General features: G+C 43.3%; 3 protein-coding genes across 3 annotated transcripts; 2 read left to right on the top strand and 1 right to left on the bottom strand.

The window, feature by feature from the left end:
- Positions 1-8,353: 8,353 nt before the first annotated feature.
- Positions 8,354-9,424, top strand: LOC308362837 (G-protein coupled bile acid receptor 1; the record flags this gene model as incomplete). The annotated part of the gene is made up of 1 exon (XM_080835565.1): positions 8,354-9,424. The coding sequence occupies one exon, from the start codon at positions 8,354-8,356 to the stop codon at positions 9,422-9,424; it is 1,071 nt and encodes a 356-aa protein (XP_080691691.1).
- A 2,133-nt stretch (positions 9,425-11,557) lies between these two features.
- Positions 11,558-16,661, bottom strand: LOC308362836 (intermediate filament protein ON3-like; the record flags this gene model as incomplete). Its single annotated transcript, XM_080835564.1, has 9 exons — positions 11,558-11,712; positions 11,991-12,019; positions 12,290-12,510; positions 12,870-12,995; positions 13,657-13,821; positions 14,081-14,176; positions 14,430-14,490; positions 15,522-15,730; positions 16,455-16,661. The coding sequence occupies 9 exons, from the start codon at positions 16,659-16,661 to the stop codon at positions 11,558-11,560; spliced, it is 1,269 nt and encodes a 422-aa protein (XP_080691690.1).
- A 326-nt stretch (positions 16,662-16,987) lies between these two features.
- On the top strand, positions 16,988-20,581 carry LOC308362403 (keratin, type I cytoskeletal 18-like; the record flags this gene model as incomplete). Its single annotated transcript, XM_080835021.1, has 8 exons — positions 16,988-17,317; positions 17,443-17,525; positions 17,756-17,912; positions 18,003-18,164; positions 18,300-18,425; positions 18,591-18,811; positions 19,421-19,455; positions 20,484-20,581. The coding sequence occupies 8 exons, from the start codon at positions 16,988-16,990 to the stop codon at positions 20,579-20,581; spliced, it is 1,212 nt and encodes a 403-aa protein (XP_080691147.1).
- Positions 20,582-25,257: the final 4,676 nt, after the last annotated feature.

The following is a 25,257-nucleotide window of genomic DNA, read 5'->3' as shown; positions in this document are numbered from 1 at the left end:
CAGGTTTATGTTTATCAATAATTGCATGTATTTGTTTTGAGGGAATTGTGTGAGAAGCCAAAAAACTGCATGAAACATGTAATTAGTGTATGTGCAAAAGTAAGTGAACCCCCAGCTTCATTGGTGAAGTCAAGTACCGGTAGGTAACCGATTTGGTGAAACACATTTGGGTTCTTAATTAGTCAATTAAGCAAACCAATCAAATGATACATCCTGAGGAAAAGGTTTGGGCAACACAGATTAATACAGAGAGGAAACCAACCAAACTACTGTAGTGCCAATGTAGCCACACAGATCAACAATACCAAGTGGAAAGATGATACCGAGGACATCAGGAAGAAGGTACTGACAGCCAATCAGTCTTGGGAAATCTATAAGACCATCTCCAAAAGATTCCAGCTCCATCCACTGTAAGACAAATTATGTACAAATGGAGGGCATTCAACATGACCGTGACTCTGCCTAGAAGTGGACGCCCATCAAGAATATCACCAAAAAGCACCAGAAAAACAAATAATAAAGGGAAAAGGCAACCCACACATCACCTCTAAAGAGTTGAGGACCTATCTGGCAGCATCTGGGGTACCTTTTTCTAAGGATGTCTCATTTGATTTGTTTGCTTTATTGACTAATTAAGAACCCAAATGTGTTTCACCGAATCGGTTACCTACTTGACTTCACCAATGACGCTGGGCTTCACTTACTTTTGCGCATACACGAATTACATGTTTTATGTAGTTTTTTGGCTTCTCACACAATTCCCTCAAAACAAATACATGCAATTGATAAACATAAACCTGACATTTCATCTATGGAAAATTGCTGATGAAAAAATAGGAAAATCATGGTAAAACAACAGAAAACTCTTAACTGCTAGAAAAATGTAAATGCTTAAGTAAGCCTTTCGATTCACCTGTTTAAATATCTGCTACGTGAAGTGATTGGAACAAACTGGTTTGAAGATTGTCAGGTTGGATGGTTTGTTTTATGATCGGGCCTTTTGTCACGCTAGCTGACTTGCTCTATTCTGTGCTACTCAAGTGCCTGCAGCTGCTGCCAGAGGCATTTCTACACTTCAGAATGCTGGAACAGCGATGTGGAGCCATAAATATCTCGCATATGACCATTTTGGGAGAAATGAGCTACGTCAGATGGCCACAAATGTTTGTAGTCAAATATGAGGAATTCTCTAATCTTGCAATTGTAATATGTTACAGTTTTTCTCCGTTCCTAAAACTCCAATTCTGCTAAACTAAAAGCACAATTCTCTGCTTTAGATACAGATTTCAATTGTTAACCGCACTTTCTTCAAAACACAACACACAATTCTCTGCTTTAGATACAGATTTTAATTGTTAACCGCACTTTCTTCAAAACACAACACACAATTCTCTGCTTTAGATACAGATTTCAATTGTTAACCGCACTTTCTTCAAAACACAACACACAATTCTCTGCTTTAGATACAGATTTCAATTGTTAACCGCACTTTCTTCAAAACACAACACACAATTCTCTGCTTTAGACACAGATTTCAATTGTTAACCGCACTTTCTACAAAGTACTAAACACCTCATCTCTGCACAGTTTATCAATGCCAAAACCTCCTTGCTTTCAGACAGAACACACTGTTATTCAAATGACAAAACTTCCATTTCCAAAGCTGTTGTGCAATTTGAAATCAAAACTTTAGCTCCTAGTTTGGAGAACAATTTATGGCAACAAATGATGAAGAGTGAAGAGGAAGAGCAAGACGGAGAGCCATTACTGTATCTCTGATGAGATTCAGGCCAATGTGTTTAACCATGTGGTCAACATGGGTTTGACCATGCAGGCCGCTGGCAAGGCTGGCCAGAGGGTTCAACCAAACATAAGCCGCTTCTCAGTTGCACCAATTCTCCGGACATTCAGAAGAGAGAATGGGTAAGAAACACTACTATGACAGTAAAACACTAGTTTGAATGCCTTATCAGGAGCATAGTATTCTTGTATTTACTGTAGAATATTTTACATTGTACTGTATTTGTAAAATTATAAACAAATACAAAGTGCAACCAATGATGACCCAGACATATTCCTAAACATCAATACAGTGAGCCTAGCCTCAGTGGACCATGTTCTATAAGGCAGAACACCTCGAGAATGAAGCAGGTGTACAGGGTGCCTTTTGACAGAAACTCTGATAGAGTCAAACAATTACAGTATGATATGACTATGTGCAAGTAAGTCATATACGTTTCCACAACTGATTACGTCCTATCAACACAGAAACAATTCAATTCAATTTTATTTGTATAGCGCCATAACAATACAATTGCCTCTAGGCGCTTAACAGAGCCCAGAGCCTAGACTCCCTTAGTGCATGCACAATGGCAACAGGGGCAAGAAAAAACTCCCTGTTAGGCAGGAAGAAACCTTAAGCAGAACCACGGCACATAAGGGGGGACCTATCTGCTTGAGGTCGGCCGGGTGGAGATAGGAAGGTGGGAAGGGGGGAAGGTGGGAAGGGGGGAAGTTGTGTGGCAGAAGGGGAAAGGAGGCAACAGGGGTTGTACACAGCCAGCATTTGGTCGCGGGACAAAGTATATACACAGACATCCGGTGGTAAAATACATGATACAGGCAAGACCGGTTTACTGTACTAATAGGGTAACTGTTACAGGGGTAGGGGACGTAGGGACAGAGAAACATTTCAGTGGAGGCAATAATGTATATTGTATATAAATGCTAGCATAGGGTATGGGGTAGAGTAAGTGTACGGCAATGCAGTGGCGGTGGGTGCAATTGGCCGAGGGTTTCTCCAGGTAGACCAGGTGGAGAGACTACAGCAGCGAGCCATGGAGAGTTGGTCTTGATTAGTAGGGAAAGAAAAGGAAGAAAGTGAGTGGGTAGAGTTCAGCTGTCCATATGTGTAGATGAGGAGTGGTGGGGGTGAGGAGCAATATTTCCATTTCCATCAGCGATTGGGACATGCTTGGTGTAACCAGCGAGGATGCTGGGGAGTCTACGCTGAATGTCACGGACCCTGGCTCCGGGGAAGCAGTGGACCTTGCAGGGGCCGCTTGTTGAAGGGGGGATGTGGACATCTCGGACCATGGAGCTGCCGATGACCAGAGTGGTGGTTGTCACATCCAGCGGGAGAAGTCGTCGAGGGGATGATGACTGTGTTGAGGGCCCAGGATGGGGAGCAGGGCGGCGTGGGCGATGCTGGTGTTGTCTGGGTAGACAAATCGGCAAGTTGCAGCGATTCTAAAAAACAGGAAATGACGAATCAATCTGCAGGTCTGTCAGTCAGGAATCAGCACAAACAAACACACAGATGAAACATTTCACCAACCAGGGACATGTCACCTGTGTGTCGGTTTGCCTGTTGCATGTTGCGGTGCTTAGATATGTTTAGTTTTGCTAGCATTGAGCATTTTGTTTTCTGTTGTGTTCTGTTTGCCGGGGCCGTACATGAATCCACTCGGCAAACAGGAAACACATTTGATGTTGCGGTACTTAATTGCAAGTAATATTTTAATTTTGATTTAAATCAAACATTACTGTACTGTATTGTAATCCAATCAAATGTTACTGTATTTTCAGATGTTTCACAACACAACAATTGTCGATATTGTCTTGAGCAAGAACAGGATGCAGTCTAGTGTTTTTGTCCTTTTTTTTATTTTACATTTTACTTTTTTTGTTGACTGTATCAATATCCTATTGTTTGTTCTGTGTAAATCATCTACACATTCGGTTTTTTGCTCTGATGTAAAGGCTACAGCACTTTTGAAAAAAAAAAACTTTACTGCAAGTCGTTACTGTTTGTGAGTTGTTTTATATTTGAGTTAAAACATTATACAGTTACAATATTTTACAACAGGAGAAAGCGTACAGTAACACTGGAGATGAAAAGGCATAATACTTCTGATAAGGCCTTTATATTAGTGTTTTCCCATTTCATAGTAGTGTTTGCCATTGAGCACATCAGTGTTCAATCAATCAATTTGTTGTTTGAAAACAAAATACCCTTTTGAGGCGACATAATAGTGTTTTGAAACCAAAGAAGCATTTTGCAGGAGATATAAAGGGTTTTGCATTTTGTGTGAGTGGTTTTGGGATTTGTGTTTAGAGCTAAGAGAAACCGAGGCATGCTTTGAAAAAAATTGTTTTAGGAACAGAGAAAAACTGTAACACGTAACACATAAATGGGGTCTAAGTAGATGGTTTAACAAAGTGAGATTCTAACTGCTCCACTTTTACCAAATTGCATTGAGCCATCCATCAGACAGTCACTTTTGTTGACTTGCACCACAGGTCTTGTGTGTGTGTGTGTGTCATATAGTCTCCTGTAGGAGATTGTGACAGCTGTATGTTAAACAAGCTTGGCCAGAAATGCCTGCAATCACACTCCTCTAAATGTAGACAGGGATGGATTACCGAATGGGCCTACCGCGCCCAGGCCCAGGGGCCCATGAGCTAGGGGGGCCCTAAGCCAGAGCCTCTGCGTTAAGATGCTGTTATGCATCTCTTATTTGTGGTTGAAAGAGGTGTATTTGGGGAATTTGCTGTTGGCTTTAACTGAGTGTACATTCACTGTCTCAGAAAACGTGTATGTGTGCTGTAAATCCTTCTGATGTAGGCTACAGGTGAATTTAGTTATTGTGCTGTTGAAAAAAATGTCATTACTTTTAAGTAATGTTTAACGAGTGCGTGAAGGGGGGGCTTTTACATGTCCAAGCCCAGGATCCCATGGTCTCATAATCTGTCCATGCATGAAGATAAAGTGGGTTGCGGATTTTGTGTTCCTTCAGAACTTCAATGAATTTTATAGAAAATATATGAACAGTAAACTTAGCAATTATTTTTAAATGGAAAAACGCGGTTGTTATGGCTCAATCTCAAAGGGAAAGAGACAAAGTTGTGCGTGAGTGGCAGATGCTAGCCTACTGGTGGGCTAGATCAATCTTTGTGTCAAACCTCATAATTCTATCAGTTAAGTAAAACGTTTAGCTATAGCTAATTATAATTACTGTTATATTGCTGGGTACAGTATTTCCTTGTAATATGCAGTTATGTGACTGAGATAGCTATATTCTAGAGATTTCCTTGTAATATGCAGTTATGTGACTGAGAAATCTAGACGACTTCGCTGATAAAAGGCCAGTGGACCACTGTTGTCCCCCTGGAGGCACAGCTGGCGATTGGCCTTTTTCTTAGGCCTATCGGTTTTTAGGCGATCCGCTGGTGAGTTACAGACAAACAAAAAACAAAAATACTCATTCTTTACTCATTTTTACTTCTTCAGTCATGTTTTTACCAGCTCTTAACCTATGTATAGATGTTACTAGTGCGTGATGTAAGTATTTCATTCACAGGTCCAGACAGGCCCCGCCCCCACCTGTCAAACTAACATTTCACAATGAAGTAGGCCTGTTCTCAGTCAGGAGACTCAGGACTCCTCACTACGTAAGACGTTAAAATCTGCCAGTCCTGTGCTGCAGGAAAGGGCATAGCACACGCTTTTTCTGTCACCAGACAACTGAAAATAAAATATTCCTACAGCCAATAGAAAGCTTCTCAAGTTCTTTATCACCAGTTGAAAACAGTCCGAAGCAATCATTGTTCCAAAGCATTATGTTAGCTTTCCATCTAAAATGCTTTTCTAACGAATTTCAGAAACATGATGTCTCCCAGTCTTGCTCTGAGTTTCCGAGTGTTGCTAAGTTTAATTCTGCTTTCCATGTCTTAGTAAAATAAAGTGTTGCTGCATTGATCTGATTTGGCCTAGTGACTTTAGCAACTCTGGTCAGGCTTAGGCCTAGTTGATCCGATCATGTCTAGCATTCATGCTTCATAATATAAATTACAGTGAACTTAACTGTGTGATGTGTAGATAACATGTGACGTGTTTGCGTTACCCCAAGGAATAATAGTAGGGCTTATGTTTATGTATATATTTTAGGGTTAAAATTTTTGCCTATGACATTTAGGTCACAATGATCATGGGAAATTGCATGGCCCAAGGCTAGGCCAGTTGATAACCACTGCTATACACAATATACACAGGCCCCTCTGTTTACACAAAACTTGTGAAGTTGGCCTCTTGTCTGAAGACAAAAATGTTATTTCAGTAAACTAAGTAATGTAGGTGTTTCAACATCACTAGACAAAATTGGAAACAAAATGTTTCCATCTGCAACACCCGGTGTATTTTATTTTGAGACAAAGATAATTGAGGTGTATATTATGTATATTAGGAGACCTAATAGGGGCCTAAACTGACTAAGCAAATACAATAGCATAAAAAAAGACTAACAATGATGGAGGCAACAGATTGGTTATCAAACAGGCTGAGACTTTAGACTGCTCATATTCATACCAAAGCTAAGCAACTTTCTGATCATTTCTGGTCCTGGAAAAAAAGATAACAAAAGTCAATATGCCAGGGAGCAACAAAATCACAGTGTGATGTTCACGTTAACTGGTAACAATTTAAAATATAAGGAAGTGAGAAGTGCAGATTTCAGTTTCAGGATCCCCAGCATCACTCCTCACCTCCATTGTATAAACTTCTCAGTTCTGAATGTGGTCTTAGTGGACAGGGGCCAAGCTTCTGAACACACGACTGAAACTGAAACTGAACCTGACCTAGTTTTATATCAGCCTTTCGGTCCTGTTTTCTGTACCATATCATCAGATTTAGTTCTTAGATCCTGTTTATGGTTTATGAGAGTATGCAGTTCTTGTTCAGTGTGTGTGTGTGTGTGTGTGTGTGTCTGTGTGTGTGCTTGTGTGTGTGTGTGTGTGTGTGTGTGTGTGTGTGTGTGTGTGTGTGTGTGTGTGTGTGTGTGTGTGTGTGTGTGTGTGTGTGTGTGTGTGTGTGTGTGTGTGTGAGAGAGAGAGAGAGAGAGTGGTTCTGCTCCAGTTGACAGGGGTTGTCTGGTCCTGTGGCATTTCCTAACATCTTCACCTCTGGTCGAGAGGACATGCTTCCCCTTTAAGGTTCGCGGAGCGGAGCGAGGCTTCTCCCTCTCTGCCGTGTCTCAGATGCAGAGGAGGGGGACGGCACGTTGTCTGTCCGTCCAGACAGAAACTATTATACCCTCATTGCATGGCTGAACATAATAGCATCATGGAATAAGGCAGGTGGCGGTGCCAAAATCAGGGACCCCAAGAGGAGCTTTGTCCTATCGTTTCTGAGGAGACCAGAGAAGACTTGATTGAAGTTGATTGGTTGGGTCTCTCATAGCTTATGTTCTGATCTGTGTCTTTATAGAATGAGGTGAGTTAATTTCCCATCATCCCGTCTATCCTTTGTTTAGTATGATGGATATTAGTTTTATTAAGTTTGAGGTGGGAGTCTCAAGCACCTTTTTTACTTCATTTTTTCTTCTTTATGAAATTATCCTGCTCTGCACTAATTGAATGTCTTCGGTTTTAAATTTCAATATTTCTTTTATGAAAACAAAACAAATGGGGCTAAATATATTTTTGAGTTCAAAATTTGAGCATGTTTTTATTTGAGCTATCAGTTAGATCTTTACCAAATGCTCTAATGCATTTACATAACCCATAATGAACTTGATGTTTTATTGAAACCTGTGCCATGTTGTATATTTTTATGTTCTTTATCCTCAGCCATCAAATATATACAAGGTATCTGCACTGGAAAGGTTAGGGCTTATAGTGTTACATTAATGTATGTGTGCCCTCTTGGGAAGAAACATTGTGTTCTCTGGGCAGTAAATGTACAGCCAGACGCTCATTGGAGAGGAACCTACCGTGACACCTGTCCGCTAAGCTGCAGAATAATCATGCGTGTCTCTCACTAAATTAGCAGTGGCCTGCTAAATAATACTGTCACGGTGAATGAGAGGAACATTGGAAAAATAGCCACCTGAATAATGAAAGAGTTGCTAGGCTGACTCATTGTCTGCTGATGTTGATGCTCATACAAACGTCAGAAGCCTTGTAATTGATATCTTCCTGGGGGGGGGGGGGGTATTCTAGCTTTGTATTCTAGCCAGACCGTTCACAGTTCTTAAATCCATGAAATTGTACAGAACATGAGACTTGACTTTTCAATTAAACTACACAGCCCTTTATGATTCAACATTTCAGGAGATGCATCTCTTTTACAGTCCTTAATAGTAAATTAATCATCAGTCAATTACTCTATCAGCATTTCTGGCAAGTTATGTAAACAGATTTAGCAGTTTATTGACATTTTAATTGGTTGACGTTGTGTCTCACAGCTGGACACTAAATGCTGATTGGGTGACATTCTACTTAATCCAGCCCTAGCTGAGTGCCTCCATTGATGGGGTGATGCTGAGGCCATAAGGGCTGAGGAGTCTCCACGGCGATGGAGCCCAACGCCTCGGGTGGGGGCGACTCAGACAGCATGCAGGGGCAGCTCATCTACTCCATCACCATGCCACTATCCAGCACCATAATCCTGGCCAACCTGCTCATCATCCTGGCCATCGGCTGCAACCGGCAGCTGCACACCACGCCTAACTACTTCTTCCTGAGCCTGCTGGTGGCAGACCTGGGCACCGGCGTGGCACTGCCCTTCATCCCCTGGATGGGCCTGAACCGCCCGCTCAGCTTCGGCTCGTGCCTGCTGGTGCACGTCCTCCCCAACTTCCTGTTCCTGGCGTTCCTGTTCAACCTGGTGATGGTGCACTACGAGCGCTACCTGAGCATCGTGAGCCCGCTGCGCCACCGCTCGCTCTGGGTGCACCGCCACTTCCCCCTGGCCCTGCTGGCGCTCTGGCTGCCACCGCTGCTCTTTGCCCTGCTGCCAGCGTTCGGTTGGAACAACCGGCGTTCTGGACGCGCCTGGACCGGGTGCTGCCGTCCGGGTGTGGCCCAATTGGATGATGGCACCGGCACCGGCGCTGAGAGCAACTGCTCGCTGTCAGACGCCAGTGCCGGTGGTGGTTCGGGCTGTTGCACGTACAAGCATATCTTCCCCAACGCCTTCATCTACCTGGAGGTGTATGGTATCCTGGCACCCGCCATCCTGTCCATCGCGCTGATGACAGGACGGGTGCTGTGGATCACACGCGGCCAGCTGCAGGACATCCACCGGCTGCAGCGCTCTGTGGCGGGGCGAGGTAGGAGGCAGCTGGGCTTGGACCTGCGCTACGCGCGATGCGTGGCGGCCGTCTCGCTCACCTTCCTGGCCTGCTGGGTGCCTTACATCATCTACACCCATGTCGGTGTGGCCTTCCTGATGCGACCCAACGCCCGCGGCAACCACACTGCCCACATCGTGCTTTCGTGCGCGGGCGTCGGGGGCATGGCCGTGGTGCCGCTGGTGCTGGGCCTCGCCAACCGAGAGTACACCGACCCAATACGGAAGTTTTTACGCAAACTCCACGACCGCTGGCGGAGAAGGAGGTGGGATGCTGAGAGCATTGCCCTGTGATGCTGATCCCAGATTATGTCATGTGGATTTCTAAACAGATTCTGCAGCAAGAGTATCAAGAAGTGGTTTCAAGGATTATAAAGTTGCTTGTAGATAGCTGATTGGGGTAGTACCTATTTTTTTTACAAACTTCAATGGAAAACAATAAAACAATGCATCGGATATTAACAATTTCGGGCAAGACAAAGGGATGTTGTCTTTTTTTCCCTCTTGATTCATGACAAACTATAGGACGCCTAACAAGATAACAGGAGTTATTTTTGGAAACCGCTATTGAACCCAAGATTTAAAAACCATTCTTTGAACTATAAACCACTTCGTTTAAAACAACTTCTCAGTGGGAGAACATATTTATGCGAAGAATGCAAGCAGTGGAGAACTGATGTAAAAAGCTGTTTTCATGAACACATTTTCCAAAAAAATAAATTGTTTATGAACATAGAGAGGCAGTGGTGGGAGGCCCATGACTAACCCTGACTGTGTGACATGTACTGAGCGGTTGGTGAGGTTAGAGACACTGCTTCTGTAGTTTTAAATCTTGGGATTCAGTGTTTGACACCAGGACAGTTCTGTTATTAACATATCTGTTTGGAGTTCCCATTGGTATAATTTATTGAGCATGTCATGTCCCTCGTTAGGTTTACCCTCTTATCTAAAGTTTATCTCTCATCTTATTGTCATGATTCAAATAATACTCTCCATGTTTAATGTTCCTTGTGCTTTCTCTGTGGATTTGTGGAGCAGAAAGGAGAATAGTTTGGCATATACTGTTGGCATATAAGCCATTAATAACCCTTGTGTGTGTTGAACAGAGAAACACAATAATTTAACATGTTTGGAGGAGCGGGACAGACTCAGAGTAAACACTTCCAGTTCTTTGCGTGTGCGTGTGCGCGTGCGTGTGCATGTGTGTGCATGTAAATGTTGAAAATACATTTATCTGATAGTGTTTTGTTCAACCAAATCCTAATCCAAATCATCCCTTGTTTTGTGTGAGATATTTGAGTGGCAGACAGACTTATGAAAATACATTTCAAACTATTACCAATTGACTATTGCATTTCTTATTCAGGCCAGTGTTGAAACAAATTCTTCATTGTAACCCAACAAACATGACGCAAGGCAGTTGAAAAAAACATGATTTGACTCAGATACTGCAGTTGTGGTCTGACTTCTTACTCTTGAGGCTCAAAGAAGAAGGAAAGTTTGGTAGAGGGCTGTGCTGTGAGATATGGTTGTTTACCTTACGTGCTGGGAGAGAATGTGTGTATGTTAAGTGTATCGGGCCCTAATAGGTCCATTACGCACAAGAATGCTGTAATTCTTTGAATGCGCTTTTCTGATGACAAGAGAGGAAGACTGAGCCGCACAGGAAGAGTTCGATCAAGAAAGAGAATGACGAAAGAGAGGAAAGAATGCAAAAAAGCTAAGGAGAAGAGGAAAAGAAAACAGTAAGAGGAGCAGTCGGACTGGACTGGGCTGCGTCCCAGACACTCTGCGGAGCATCATCTTCAGACTTATCATCATCATCATCGCTTGGAGTTTAACCAGAAACCTACTTTGTGCTCGCCAAAGCTACACACAGGACACCGTTGTTTCCCTGTATGACTGAGCGTGCTATAAACTACAGAATCGTCCCACACACACACATTGTGATTTCCTTAGGCTGATCTATCAGGCCTTGACTGAAAGATATGCGTTGCTTCGATAAACACCATCAAACCAAAATACTGTTCCTCTTAAACATGCTGATACATAAGGGGTACTTTCAGCGATGGTGGTCTTAGGATTCAAAGAAAATAAGGCTTTCTTATACAGCAGTCTAAATGTACTTGTATATCTCAAGAATATACTATATTTAGGAATGAAACAGACAAAAGCCAGCAGTGACATTAGACTTCAGGTTTAAGATCAGTTTGAAATTTATTTTTCAGATTGCACAAAGACAGTTTAAACAGACATCTGTACAGATTCGGTCGGCGGCATGACTCAAAGAAAACAGGTCATGGGACAGATTCAATGAACAGAGGAGAATAATAAATGATAATATTTTTTCTTCCAGTGAGCCACACACACTCGCAGCAACCCTGTAATGAGGCTTCTTCTCGACACAGGGGTGGGACAGGGATATTTTTACGAGTTAGCAAAGTGAGAGCTTTCGGAGATCACTATGCTGTCCTTCACTTCGATTTTGATGAGCACGCCTTTCTTGGGTTTGTGCCTGTAGGCGGGCGGAGACTGCTGTGAGTTTCCCTTTTCCAGTCGGAGGCTGTCATGGATCCGGGCGTCTGCATGAGTAAGGATGGGTTGGGGTATGTTTGGGTTTGATTTTAGAAATCTGAACAAGAGACGAAATAACACAGGGGGATGTTGAAATGGCAGGGCCTGCACTTGGTAGACATTTTGGCATGCAATTTTTATGAGCAGAACAGCATAGATTAAATAACAGGAAACGATAGAATACTTTTTTTATTTTGACAACAGAATTCAAAGGGTTACACTTTGCTGATATCCGTCTTTCCGTAAAATCCCTGAAGGAAGTTAGCTTAGCTACATTATTGCTTACCCATCTGGTCACGCTCACGTCCATCCATCCTGTAGAGAGAGAAATGACAGGGTGAACAATTGCCCAGCTTTAATATGATTTGATTGCCCGACTTGCCTTTAAATCTTACATTTCTACCGGCATCCAAATTCCAAGAGGTACGTAGCTAATATTTCATGCCTTTTAAAGTTCAATTAATGTTCTATTTAATTTATTATTTATTGTTTTTATTAACACTTTGTGGCTTGTTTAGAAACAAGCATGATTAGTCGATCTGGTCAATGAGGGCAGCAGCTCTGTGTTTCTGGCCTGGTCAGTACCTCATCTCCTCTCCTTCCAGGAGCTTCCTGTAGGTGGCGATTTCGATGTCCAGCGCCAGTTTGAGGTTCATGAGCTCCTGGTGCTCACGCACCTCACGCACAATGACTTGCTTGGCCTTGCGCATGGCCTCCTGCAGCTGCGTGATGTGGTCCCGTGTTTCATCTACAGCGGCCTGAGCCTTCTCTTCAGTCTCGCTGATGTCCAGCTCCATGCTCTCTTTCTGTCAGAGAGAGAGAGACATAGAGAGAGGGGTCTGAGGGGGAGTCCTAAAGTAGATCTCACTGTTTGGATCCTGCTATAGTGACCTCTCTTAGACTTAATGCCTGATCATTGTAGGGTGCATAAAGATATTGTGAAATGATGACAGAAGGATTGTGGTCTACAAATTCCAACAATTAATCAAAACAAAAGATTCCCACTAGAACAGTGTTGATACCCATTCATATTTGGTAAAAGTTATTGCATACATGAGAAAAATTATCTGTTGAGACTACAGTCTACAATGTTGTTTGATGCAGTAAATGAAAGGCTTTAGGCCAGACTTCACAGGGTCAAGTGTGTTCAGTGGTTGAGTCTTACCTTCTTCTTTAGGACTTCCAGCTCATGTTTCAGCCGCTGGATCTGCCTCAGGAGGTCAGCCATCTCCTTCTTGCTATCGCGCAGGTCATCCTCATACTTCCCAGCCTTCAGATTCATAACTTCCATCTAATAAGAGAGCAAGAGAGAGGTCAATTCTGCATCTAGAGAGGTGAGATTACAAGGATAAAGAATAACTTTGAGTCATTTCATTCTCACAGGTTCATTCACTTTTCTATTAAAGTGGCATTATGTAGGAATTGTATTTCAGGGTTAGGATTAGCAGTTTACCTTTTGGGGTGCTACAATGACGTTGAATATGGAGAATCGCCTCCATGCCATTGCCATACCAGGGTCCGTAGGCATAGTACTGCGTTATGTTAGTTTGCCTGAAGCCGCCTGTTTACTACTGTCTGCCGAACTAGTAAGAAGCTTATTTGCCATCTTGCTGTGTCTTGTGTTCGCTTGCTTGATGTTTGACTGTGTTACGAAAGTTGTTGTTCACTAGTTTGTCATAGTGTCAAAGTAAGCAAATTTCAAGAGGTTTTGCTAGGTTTAGCCGCTAGCATATTCTTAGCGATTAGCAACTCCTCCATTGTGCTGCTTTAAATGTGTTATCTAATTATAGCAAATGTCTAGAAACATCTAAGCTTAGAGCAGAGAGGTAACACCTTATAACAATGAACTACTCTACAATGACATCACTGTACCTTAGTATAGCTTAGTACATACTTGCCAGCTGGTAGCTGGCAGTGGAAGGCCTTGGGGCACTGTCCCATTGTGACCCTACCTTCTTCCGGTTCCACTGCTCCACCTCCTCGCGACTGCGGGCCGCCATGTCTTCGTACTGTTTCTTCACTGCTGCCACTATCTCATCCAAGTCCAGATCAGGAACACTGCTGGCCTTCAGCACGATCTTCTCTTTGACAATCATTGATTCCAGCTCTCTGATCTCCTGTGGTGCAAAAGACAGAGAATCCATGTCACAATAACATCCGATGTGGCATAATTACGCACGCTAAAGTGTAGGTGTAGTGGGATTCCATTAGCCCTGTGGTGGTCATTTCCTTTACATCCTGCCTTGACCTCATGGCGTTTTCCATTGAGGTGAAGGAAATGTGGGTCAGGAAAGGGGAGAGGTGGGGGGCCCTAACAAGGGCGTCTGTTATTGGTCAATACATCTGTAACTGTTGTGCTAATTGGCTGAGACTGACCTCCTGGTAAGCCTGTTTCAGGAACTCTAGTTCATTCACCAGCTCCTCGAGCACCAGTTCCAGTTCCACTCTCCGTAGGTAGCCTTCATCCACTTCCTATCACAGCCAAACAAACAAACAACAAACCTTTTTTACTCCTGACAATGTAATGGAATGAAACATTTTAATTCAACTTTGTCCAGGTCATTTGAAAATATCAAACATTTCTTAGGCAAAACTAGACCTATTTTTTAATTTGCTTTTTCAAACCTTAACTCACCGAATTACAAACCACCGCCACATTATATATGAATGTCCTGACTGACAGCCCTCACAGCCCCTAAGACCCTCCCACAATCCCAGCACTCACCTTCTTGTTGATCACAAAGTCATTCTCTGTGTCTATCTTCTTCTGCAGCTCTTCCTCAAACCTGCAGAGACACATTCAAGGCCATTTGTCAGAGGACATGTCATTGTGAGAACCACTATAAGCACGATGGTGCCTGTGACTTATGACCAGGAAAGAGACCGGGCCTCGACGACAAAGAGGTCAGGAAAAAAACAGTGTCTCACTGTGAGTAGAAACAGACAGAGCTCCAGAGACAACATGAACCGAATGGAAACATGCACTCGATGGATGCTTAGTGAAGGTGCAGGGTTTACCGATGGCCTGCAGCAACAACTCAGGCCCTTCTGCTTTTGGAAGGCGGGGGTGGGGGGCTGGGGCGGGGGGGGTTGCTGGGGCCTGGGAGTGGTTGAAGCAGAGGTGTTGGCGTGTGTATACACACAGACATAACGTAGTGCATTCCAGACCTTTTCCGCATCTTTGCTCATCCCTTACATGGGGATCAAGGGCGAGTAACCTTACGTAATGTGGTCAGGACGGGCACTGGGGACAATTCAGTGGTGTGCTCTTTGGGAATACTGATTGTGCATTAATCATTAAACTGGCTGCAATGATATTTCTAAAATAAACAAATTACATAATTCATATACATGAAATAGATGGATTGGGGGCAGAGCTGAAAGACTAATGCACAAGCTCCTGGGCCTAAGAATACATCAGAGCCCCATGCTTAGGAAGAAGGGGGTTGGTGGATTGTAATTCCCACTTTGATCAATTTGATCCACAGGAGTGTGCTCTTTTAAGTGTAATTGTGGCAACAGGAATATGGTGAAAGTGTGTATCTGGGGCAGGGAGAAACTTCAGGTGTAACCTCCAAGTCAATGAGCCCATGGGCACTGACAGGACAGGACTATTTGGGGGGAACAGGAAGAGTCATAACAGGAAAGCAGCATTCAAAGGAACTAAGAAATCCAAATATATGATGATGATGATGATGATGATGGTAACAGTGCTAACAGTTTATATACAAGTAATTATTCCGACACATATACTTAATAAAAGTGATAAAAACAACAGTTAAAATGTGATCAATGAAGCATTGAAAACAAGGCTCACTTTTCACGGGTCTGCTCCACTTCATCCTGACTGCGCACCAACTCCCCCTCCAGCTTCAGTCTGTCCATGTCCAGACTTTCGATCTGTCGGCGCAGGTTGGTGCTCAACGCGGCCGCGATTTCATCGACGTTGCCCTTGTAGCGCTCTTGCTCCAGGAGAATCTTCAGTTTGGTCTCTAGCCGTTTGTTTTCCTGCTCCAGGTTGCGCACCTGATGAAGCACAATAAGAAAGTCATTGGGCTGTCTTGACTGACCTCTTGAGGACGAAATGAGGAGTTGCACCTACAAAGTAGTGGTAAACTTCAGAATGGAATAGGAGTTTGTTAGGTATAGAGCCCCTTGCTTTGGGCGTGGTTGTGGGGTGGGTGGGCTATGTTCTGTGTTACATACTTTTCACACAAACAGAAATTTCTGTATAATATAATGTCTGCAATGTATGAAATGCTGGAACGCAGACTATTGATTTTCAGTACATCAAACAATCCAGCAGGAGCTAAGCCTATGGATGTATGTGATGCTGTCCAAAACCATAAGTACACCACATCTACTTTTGCATAAACTAGGCAACACCCTTGACCTAACCGTGGGCTAAATGCTGCTTACGTAAAATTACAGGACGTGCACCATTATACGAATGCACCACTATGAATACACTTGTAAGAAGACAACGTGCCATAAACTGTAACAGTAATTATCTTGGTCATAAAAAAGGCAAACAACTATGTTTCTTTGGCTGAAGAAAAATACATTGTGGTAGTATCCCAGTTCACTGCAAATTGATATTTCAGAAATTTGAATTGTGACTGTATGAAACGTTTGAATATTTATTTAGATTAAAAGTTTACAGATAGACTTAGACGTGAGTCTAAAATAAACACATACAATCTGGAGTCTCTAAATTACTTTGCATCTTGAAAACTTAAAGCGTACTCACTCTGTCAATAAATGTAACAAACTTATCATTCAGTCCAACCATCTGATCCCTCTCATTGGACTTCGCCTTCTGGTCAAGGAGGTCCACCTTTGTGTGGATGGGGTTGAGCAGGTCCTTCCTGGCCGGCGTCATGCTGATGTACACTTTGGAGGAGCTTACACTGAATGACTGGCTGCTGAAGCCTCCGTTTTTTTTGACGCTAGTCATGTTTTCTATCTTCACAGGGTCAGTGTTGGCAGGAGTGCTCTTGGCAGACAAATGGCATGGAAGAGAACCTAACCTGCTTATTAAGGTGAGGCATGGGCCACCCCTAATGAATTATGCATAGAAGTGGAAAATCACCGGTAAAAAAGTGAATGTTGGCGAAACTACAGGTTCTACCGGTTGGATGGGAGTAGCCTATAATTCAGTCGAGCTGTTTGACGCCCCGGATGGGTGGGCTAGTATAAATAGGATTCTAGCATTGACACCTCATTCTACACCAGGTATCTGTTTTAGAAGTGGCACTTCCATCCTTAAGCAGACAGGTCGCAATGTCTCGTACAAGTTCCGCAAGTATGTTCGGTGGGGCCGGGGGAAGAGACTCCCGGGCTTCTGTGTCCACTCTGAGGGGTCTCCGAAGCGCTCTGCGCCCCGACTCCCGGAGAGATGGTGACAACCATGCCTCGGCCCCCACCGATGACAAGCAGACCATGAAGGGCCTGAACAACCGTCTGTCTGGGTATCTGGGTCGGGTGCGGCAGCTGGAGAAGTCCAATAACGATCTGGAGGACAAGATCAGAGACATTTTGAAGAGGAGAGGAAAGACCACCGATCATGACTGGGAAGAAATTGAGAGACCTCTGGTTGATCTTAAGAAGCAGGTAATTGACAAAAAAAGTGTAGTCCTAGTCTACAAATAAATGTACCACTGTGGAGATAGCAAAGGCAACGATATTTGTTATCCTCTCCTTACACGACTGTAACCTTTTATGAATGATTCTTGCAGGTGCGCCAAAAGACCTTGGAGAATGCTCGTCTTATTCTGCAGATTGACAACAGCAAACTGGCAAACGAAGATTTCAAAAACAAGTAAATTATATTGTATAATGTTATGCTCCATTAACCCCGATAATGATATTGTAGACGAGCAATGTAAAAAAATTAAATGACGGCCAAAAAAGTTTTAATCTCTTAGGCCTATATTTTTTTCATGGTCGCAAGATGGCGCAACATTCCGCAACACACATCAAAATCTGGACACAGATAACTTATCCTTCAAACTATTTTGGCGAGTATTGATGACAAGTATCACTTTACAGAATGGAGACTGAGCTGCTTGTGCGTCAGAATGTGGAGCGGGACCTTTCTGACCTGCGCAAGGTCATCGATGACACCCAACTGTCTAAGATGCAGCTGGAGAGTCAGATCGAGTCCGTCAGAGAGGAACTGGCTTATCTCAAGAAGGATCACCGTGATGTAAGTTAGTCACGAACATGCAATACGCTCTTACATCCAATATTTTCTTATCTCTCACCTTTAACTCTGTCTTTTCTACCACCATCCTAGGATGCAATGGCGCTGCGTCAGAAAGTAAAGGAGTCTGACGTTACCGTGGAGATGGACTCACCTGACTCTACCCTGGCTGACACCCTCAACAAGATCCGTGGGCAGTATGAATCGGTTGCTGTGAAAAACCAGGACGAGACTGACACCTGGTACAATAAGAAGGTATTCTTCATCACATGCATTACATCTGAGTTTTTGAAAAAGAAAACGTTTCCTTGCACTGTTGAAAAATTGCTGTTACATCAAACTTTTAAAATTCGGCACAATATATTCATGTATGTCCTCTCTCACTCCCAGTTTGAAAACATCAAGGTTGAAGTGGCTAAAAATACTGAGAGTCTTCAGTCCAGCAAGAATGAGCTAAATGACCTGCGTCGCCAAAAACAGCTCCTGGAGATTGATGTGCAGTCTATGAACAGTATGGTATGCTGCATCAGCCTATACTGTACTAAATCCGCAACAGACACACACACACACACACAAACACACACACACACACACACACACACACACACACACACACACACACACACACACACACACACACAGACACACTCATACCTCACACATTTCTTTCTTCCGCTGTAGCTCATCTCTCTGGAGGAGACCCTGCAGGACACTGAGGGCCGTTATGGCCGTGAGCTGGTCCGCCTCAACCGCCTGCTGCAGGGGCTGGAGAGTGACCTGGGCCAGGTCAGGGACCAGGTGGAGCGGCAGTCTGAAGACTACCAGGCACTGCTCAACGTCAAGATGAAGCTGGAGGCTGAGATTGAGAGCTACCGCAGCCTACTTTACGGCACCGACGATGTGTGAGTACACAACCCTCCCCCTCACACAAACACACACACACACATGCATGCACACAGTGAGACATAAGAGTGACATGACCTTGTCATAAACATGGCATAGTTTATAAACATAGTGATACTGACAGTCAATATGGTATGACATGACAAAGCAATGTTTCTGTGTGTGAGATTGTGTGTGTGTGTGTGTGTGTGTCATAATTATTAACATGACTGCGTTAAGGATTTAGAATGTCAGAACAGTCTTTGCCACAGACATGTGAGCAGTAAATTCACAAAAATTAGTAACGCCGCTGTTACACCACTAGACACTAGCTGTCATGTCAACTTATGACACGCATATGACATGTTTATGTCAGTTTTATGACAGAGGGTTCAGGTAAAAAGTTTCCAAACCCCTGGACACGCTAGTTGTATGCGTGTGCATGTTGATGCAAGGATAAGCAGGTAGATGGATCTCAGGCCTTAACCCTCAATGTGTCTCCATATGTTTTTTGCATTCCTTCACATTGCTGTGGGGTATATCCCCCGTGTTGCCTTTGATTGCTTCATATTTTGTATGTTTGAAGAAACCTTGTCCTAGCGTTTGTTTGTTATGTTCTCTCCACACAGCGCGGAGTTCTCCTTACAAAATGCCTTAAACAGTGGTAAGTTTTCCGATGACTGGTCCAGACCCAAGGGGACCTGTGGGATGATGCATGATATGTGCATGATACGTGTTTAAAAGCAGGGCATAGATATGCAAGCATCCACCAAGCACTAGGGACAGTCATAACTTGCTTGTTCAGTCTTATCTCAATGGCAGACATAAAGGAAGTTATGATCGTCTCATGAGCTAAACTGATGTTTGAGAACGCAGACCCAGAAGCCCTCAGCGGTCAAATCTGTGTCCTGGCCTTCTTAACACCATTTTCCACCTTCACTGTGTGCTTCTAACTGTGTCCTGGCCTTCTTAACACCACACTCCACCTTCATAGTCTACTGTATGCTTCTAACTGTGTCCTGGCCTTCTTAACACCACACTCCACCTTCATAGTCTACTGTATGCTTCTAACTGTGTCCTGGCCTTCTTAACACCACACTTCACCTTCATAGTCTACTAGTGAAAACTGGGCGTGCCTCCTCCACCTCTGTTGATCGAACCGTTTGATGACATGTTTTGGACTTTGGCCTTGCCTGTCTCCACATGTTTCACCTGTGTTCATCATTTATTTCACTCTCTATTTTTTGGATCATAACCAAATGCATGAACTAAAAACATGATCAAACCAAAGAGATGATGTAACACAACAATTTGACAATAATATTTGTTTTATGTTTGATGTTACAAAAAGTCATTACATGTTTTGGTAAAGCTTTATAATACGGTGCGATAATAAACTATTTACAATTATTACCAAATCGTTTATTATATAGCTACAAACCCTTACAAGACATAAGACAATGTTAGTAGATTACTTACTTATTTATAAGACACTTTAAAAAATGTAAATGCTTAATTCATGCATAACACAAATATTTATTAAAGGCTACCCCATAACTTTGCAAACATATAGTTCATTATTCAGACAGTATTAGATTATTTTCAAATCTAATACAAAAATTGGTAATACCTTGATACCCAGGTTTTTGAATCTATTTGTCTGGAATGACTTTGATGACTTTCAATCTTCAGAGCCCCCAAAGAAAGAGCCAGCTAAGAAGACTAAAGCAAAAGCAGCGGAGAAAGATCCTGAGGAGAAAGCCGGGACCAACACTCCAGCCAAGAAGTAATCATCATGAAGCAGGAAGTTGAGTGGCCTGAATGAGAGGAGGTGTCCATGAGACTCACCTTCCCCTCAGTGCTAAAACACTGCTCAGTGGCTAAACTTCCTTTGGGAAATATGTTAAAATATGTTTTGGGGAAAAAATGGTTTTGTTTTCTGTGCAGAAATCTGAGATACTAACAAATAAAAACGATTTGACTGGCAACGATTTGATTAGTCTCTTTTATTGTTTTGATGATTCATCTTTATGGATTGGATACATGCATGTTGTTGTGGTATATCTTACAATCCACTAGGGGCGCTACACTAAGATAATGAGATACCCGGGGAAATGTAGGTCAGTATGTTGGATGAAGAAGTGAAGTAAAGGATAGTTCTACACTACGTCTGCTCCGTTGCTTGCTTTCACCTTAATAAACAAAATATTAGCGACGAGGAAATGGCACTACTCAGCCTGACACAACCTCTACCATTCCTACAATTACCAGGTGAACCTACAATTACTTTTGATACCTGGCTGAGAAGTTTTGAGACGTACTTGACTGCACAAGAAGGAATTGGCGGACAAAAGAAAGCGCGCGCTCTTGATTCACTGCATTCGTGTGGAAGCAAAACAAATTTTCTACCATCTCGAAATGGGGACATCATACGAAGATGCTACTAAAGCCTTGAAGGCCTTCTTCATGCCCAAAGTTAACGTTGTGGCTGAAAGGAACAAGTTCCGTCTATGCAGCCAAAGCATTAGTGAGGCTGTTCACTATATTGCCCTGCATGAGCTAGCCTCTACCGAGTTTAGAGAGGTGACAGATGACATGATTAAAGACCAACTGGTAGAGAAAACCAACAGTTTCAGAATACGAGAACGATTGCTTTTAGAATATGGACTGACTTTACAAAAGGCTTTCACGCTAGCCAGCCAAATATAAACTGTAACTGCCCCTAAACTTTTCTCCTGGTTAAAGATGAACCACGCGCCTCCAACTGATGGTTGATGAGTTTTTATTTGCTTGCGTACTCTCTTTCATACTCCAAACCACCGTGAAAAACTGAAATAAAATGTATCACATCCTAACATCAGCATATGTCACGTAATCATATTATGAATTAACCTTGAAATTATCTTTTAACACCTTTAACACATTACTAATCAAATACAACATACAAACATACCGTGTGCGCCCTCCAACCAGAAAGTTAAGGTCAGCTAAAACGCTTCGTATTCACACACATCCTTCTCCATGCAAGTTGTAGATACAAAAGAACGAAACTTACATTTTCCCTGCTATTAACTATTAGTGCATCACATGACTACGGTATCCCCTTTGACTCAATTAACTTATTCACCAGTAGGTGTTCTTACCATGTAATACCAAAATTCAACATCAGCAAAATACAAAATTGGTATGCACAAGCACACAAACAAAGAAACAAACAAATACATATTTTAATAAGTAAATAAAGAAAATATGCGTATATTTCAGCGACAGCTACAGAAACTGTGCTTGACGAGGCAAAAGCGATGGCTAAAGGCCGGATTATAGTCAGTTTTAAACGCAACACGTAAGCACGTAAGATACACAAGAGCCCCTTGCGCAGTTAAGGCCCTTGCATGCTTCTAAAGGGAGCATGAATTGCTAGGTGCTTACGCGTTGCGTTGGGGGTGTTGCCAAGCAATTCACACCCAGAACAATAGGCTTGCGTAAAATGACGCAAGTCTAGAAAAAGGGGCCGACGCACGCAAGACATAAAAAGTCGCGCAAGGGTCGTGCAAGGGGCTTGCGCAGCCTCTTGCGCTTGCGCTTACGCTTACGTAACTGAGCATAAATCAGCCTTTACATAACCCTCTTTACGTGCTTAAGTGGGTTCCCCAAAATGTCTGACTATCCGACAAAGCCACGCTGGCCCCACGCAGCTCGCAAAGACTGTGATTGGCCTGCTAACCACAGCCTTTCATGAGTCTCACGTTTCCAGTTTCATAGCATACTACAGTCTTTTTTAGACCCAGATTTTTTATTCATGAATAGTCGCAGACCGTCTCACAAGCCTCTTCTTGTGGATTATGAACAAACATAACAGAAGAGGTCCGAAGACATGAACTCCTTTACAAACCCTCTTTAAACACTTATAAGGACGCTCAAATGGCCGCAAACTTATGGAGAGACTATCCCATTCTCACAGGAGACAACATCACCCGCGATTGTTTTGGAGAGAACACGCTAATTCACCAAACAAATACTTTCATATTCATTTTCCACCATTTGTAAGTCATGTCATCCATTCATATCGATGTGAATCGATCAATTGCACCCGTGAGGCAAGCGCGAGTTTGATAGGTCTGCTCATATACAAAAGCTAACATTAACGTGGAGTTAACTTCCAACACCGTTGTATTACAAGCACTGACAACAAACACTCATGTTTACCTTTCACCTTTGAATAACGTAACTCATAAACACATCTTTTTAAAGCGCTGTAGCCGTCATTAAAAGATATGTCTTTGTCTTTTCGCCACTGGTACTGAATTGCCAACCTTTGTATTTTGTGTAACACATGTATTGATAACATTAAGCCTTTCGCCCACTACACTTTCATGCTCCGGTAAGTTTTTTTCCTTTGTCCTGCTGCAATAAATACGCTTACATCACTCAAAATAAAACCTATAGTTCTGGCGTTGATTTGCTTTGCAACACGTACAATCCCAAGGGAACCTTAAGGAACCCGAAATCAAAACGAGTCCCTTGTGTAAATTGTGTGCTTACGGTTCTGCATCTAAAACTGATCCTAAATCGGCCTTAAGAAAAATTATGGAGTTGTTGGGGCCTTCCAGGTAACTGCTTTTCGCGGTGGAGGAAAACGAAAGACCTCACAGCATCATCGCAACGACTCCCGTTTCGTGCCCAAGCAATATGAAACTACAAATCCTTCCCAGCCATGTAATGAACTGAACTGGAACTGAGATCGTTAAATGGACTACTTTTAACCTTTACTTTTAACCATGTAGATTTACCAAGACCTTGGGCTGCTTTTAAACATCTGCTTTTAAACCTGTGAGTAGTTTCCCTGCGAGAGGGTGAGTGCACGCACCAACCTTGCAACATTGTGGACAACTGTTTGTTTACAATCCCGTTTTACCACCTAGCGAAATGCTACATGTTTTAAAATGCAACAGTTCAAGAACAACAAGCAGACAGGCTATTTCAAATCTACAGAGGTTTTATTGAGTAAAGTAAAGTTACAAAGTAAGAACAGAGTAGTCGCAAATGTTTACCTTTTTCTCCTGGCATCTCGGGCTGCAGCGTTAAAGGGCCGACTGGGACGCGTTCGCGCACTGCGCTCGTGCGTGAGCGGACAATGGTATTGTCCAATTTAGATTGATAGTCGCTCATGAAGCGTTCTGGTTTTAATATTATGGTACGAGTGTGATGGTTGTTATTTCCTGTATTAGGAACATTTCTTGTCTGTTCAGTTAATGTCTTTAATGTGTCTGTAAAAGCATGTTCTGTATTTTTAACCCCTAGTTTTTGCATTATTGGGTTGTTCCAATTACTTAGGGGAAATGGGTGTCTTGAAAAGGTCGAGTGTTTTCAGTCTTCAGGAGGCCAGCCATGTGTGCACACTATTGTTAGTGAGAGCCTCAGAACTTAGTACAGTGAGTCACTTTATTGCACCAAGTTATTTTGATTAACTTTTGTTGCGTTAGCTTTTGTTAGTTTATTTACTCTTTTCTTTTGACCCTCGTGTCATTGTTTGTTTATTTGCATTTTTTGACCTTAGTTTATTCGCACTGTAAATGTCTGCACGGATTTTTGGCTTGGGAAAAAATAAAAACAACCCTCAACCTTTTGCACAAACCTTCTTGTGCACCTGCATCTCTGCCAGACTTGCCTGTCACGGTTACACATTCCCACATTTGGTGGCAGCGGTTTTGGGAGCCAGTGACCAGCAGAAGTGCAGACGAGCAACATCTAGTCCTACAGAAGGAGGATGGCAGAAGGAGGAGCCATCCGTGATGTCGACAGTGATGGTGACAGAGGAGGTAGCCTGGAGGCTACGCTCAGGCAGTTCATGCAGCAGCAACACCAGCGCGACATGCAGCGAGAGCGAGAAGCCCAAGAACAAAGCCGTCGACTGAGGGCCCTCCAGCATCAGTTTGGCCTGCTCCAGACATTCGTCAGTGAGGAACAGCTGGACGGGCAGACTGCATCCAGACCCATCAGCCCGACAGCATCTCGCCCAGCCAGCGTGGGCCCCTCTGACTTCGGCGCAGGAAGAGCGAGCAGAGTAAGCAGTGTTCCCTCCAACCTCGTGACGTCTTCGGCCAACCAGGCCCCAGCCCCATTTCCAATGGTATGGGCCGCACCGAAGATGACCCCATATCAAGAGGACCAGGATATTGAACATTTCCTGACAACATTTGAGCGCATCGCTTTGGCCAGCCAGTGGCCCATGCAGAGATGGACACTTTATCTTGTACCCCTGCTTACAGGCAAGGCACGAGCAGCTTACGTTGCTATGGATATTCGAGACGCTCAGGACTACGTAAAAGTGAAGCTGGCAATCTTGAAATCGAAAGCGAGACCTATCGGCTGAGGTTCAGATCCGAAGAAGTGCGAGATGGCGAGACACCGCGGGAGCTGCAGGCCAGGCTTCGGGACCTCTACATGAAGTGGGTAACACCCGAGG

Source organism: Sprattus sprattus (assembly GCF_963457725.1).
Source record: "Sprattus sprattus genome assembly, chromosome: 3".
Classification (NCBI taxonomy): Eukaryota; Metazoa; Chordata; class Actinopteri; order Clupeiformes; family Clupeidae; genus Sprattus; species Sprattus sprattus.
The sequence above is the reverse complement of the archived record's forward strand: the minus strand, read 5'-3'. Positions and strand labels throughout refer to the sequence as shown.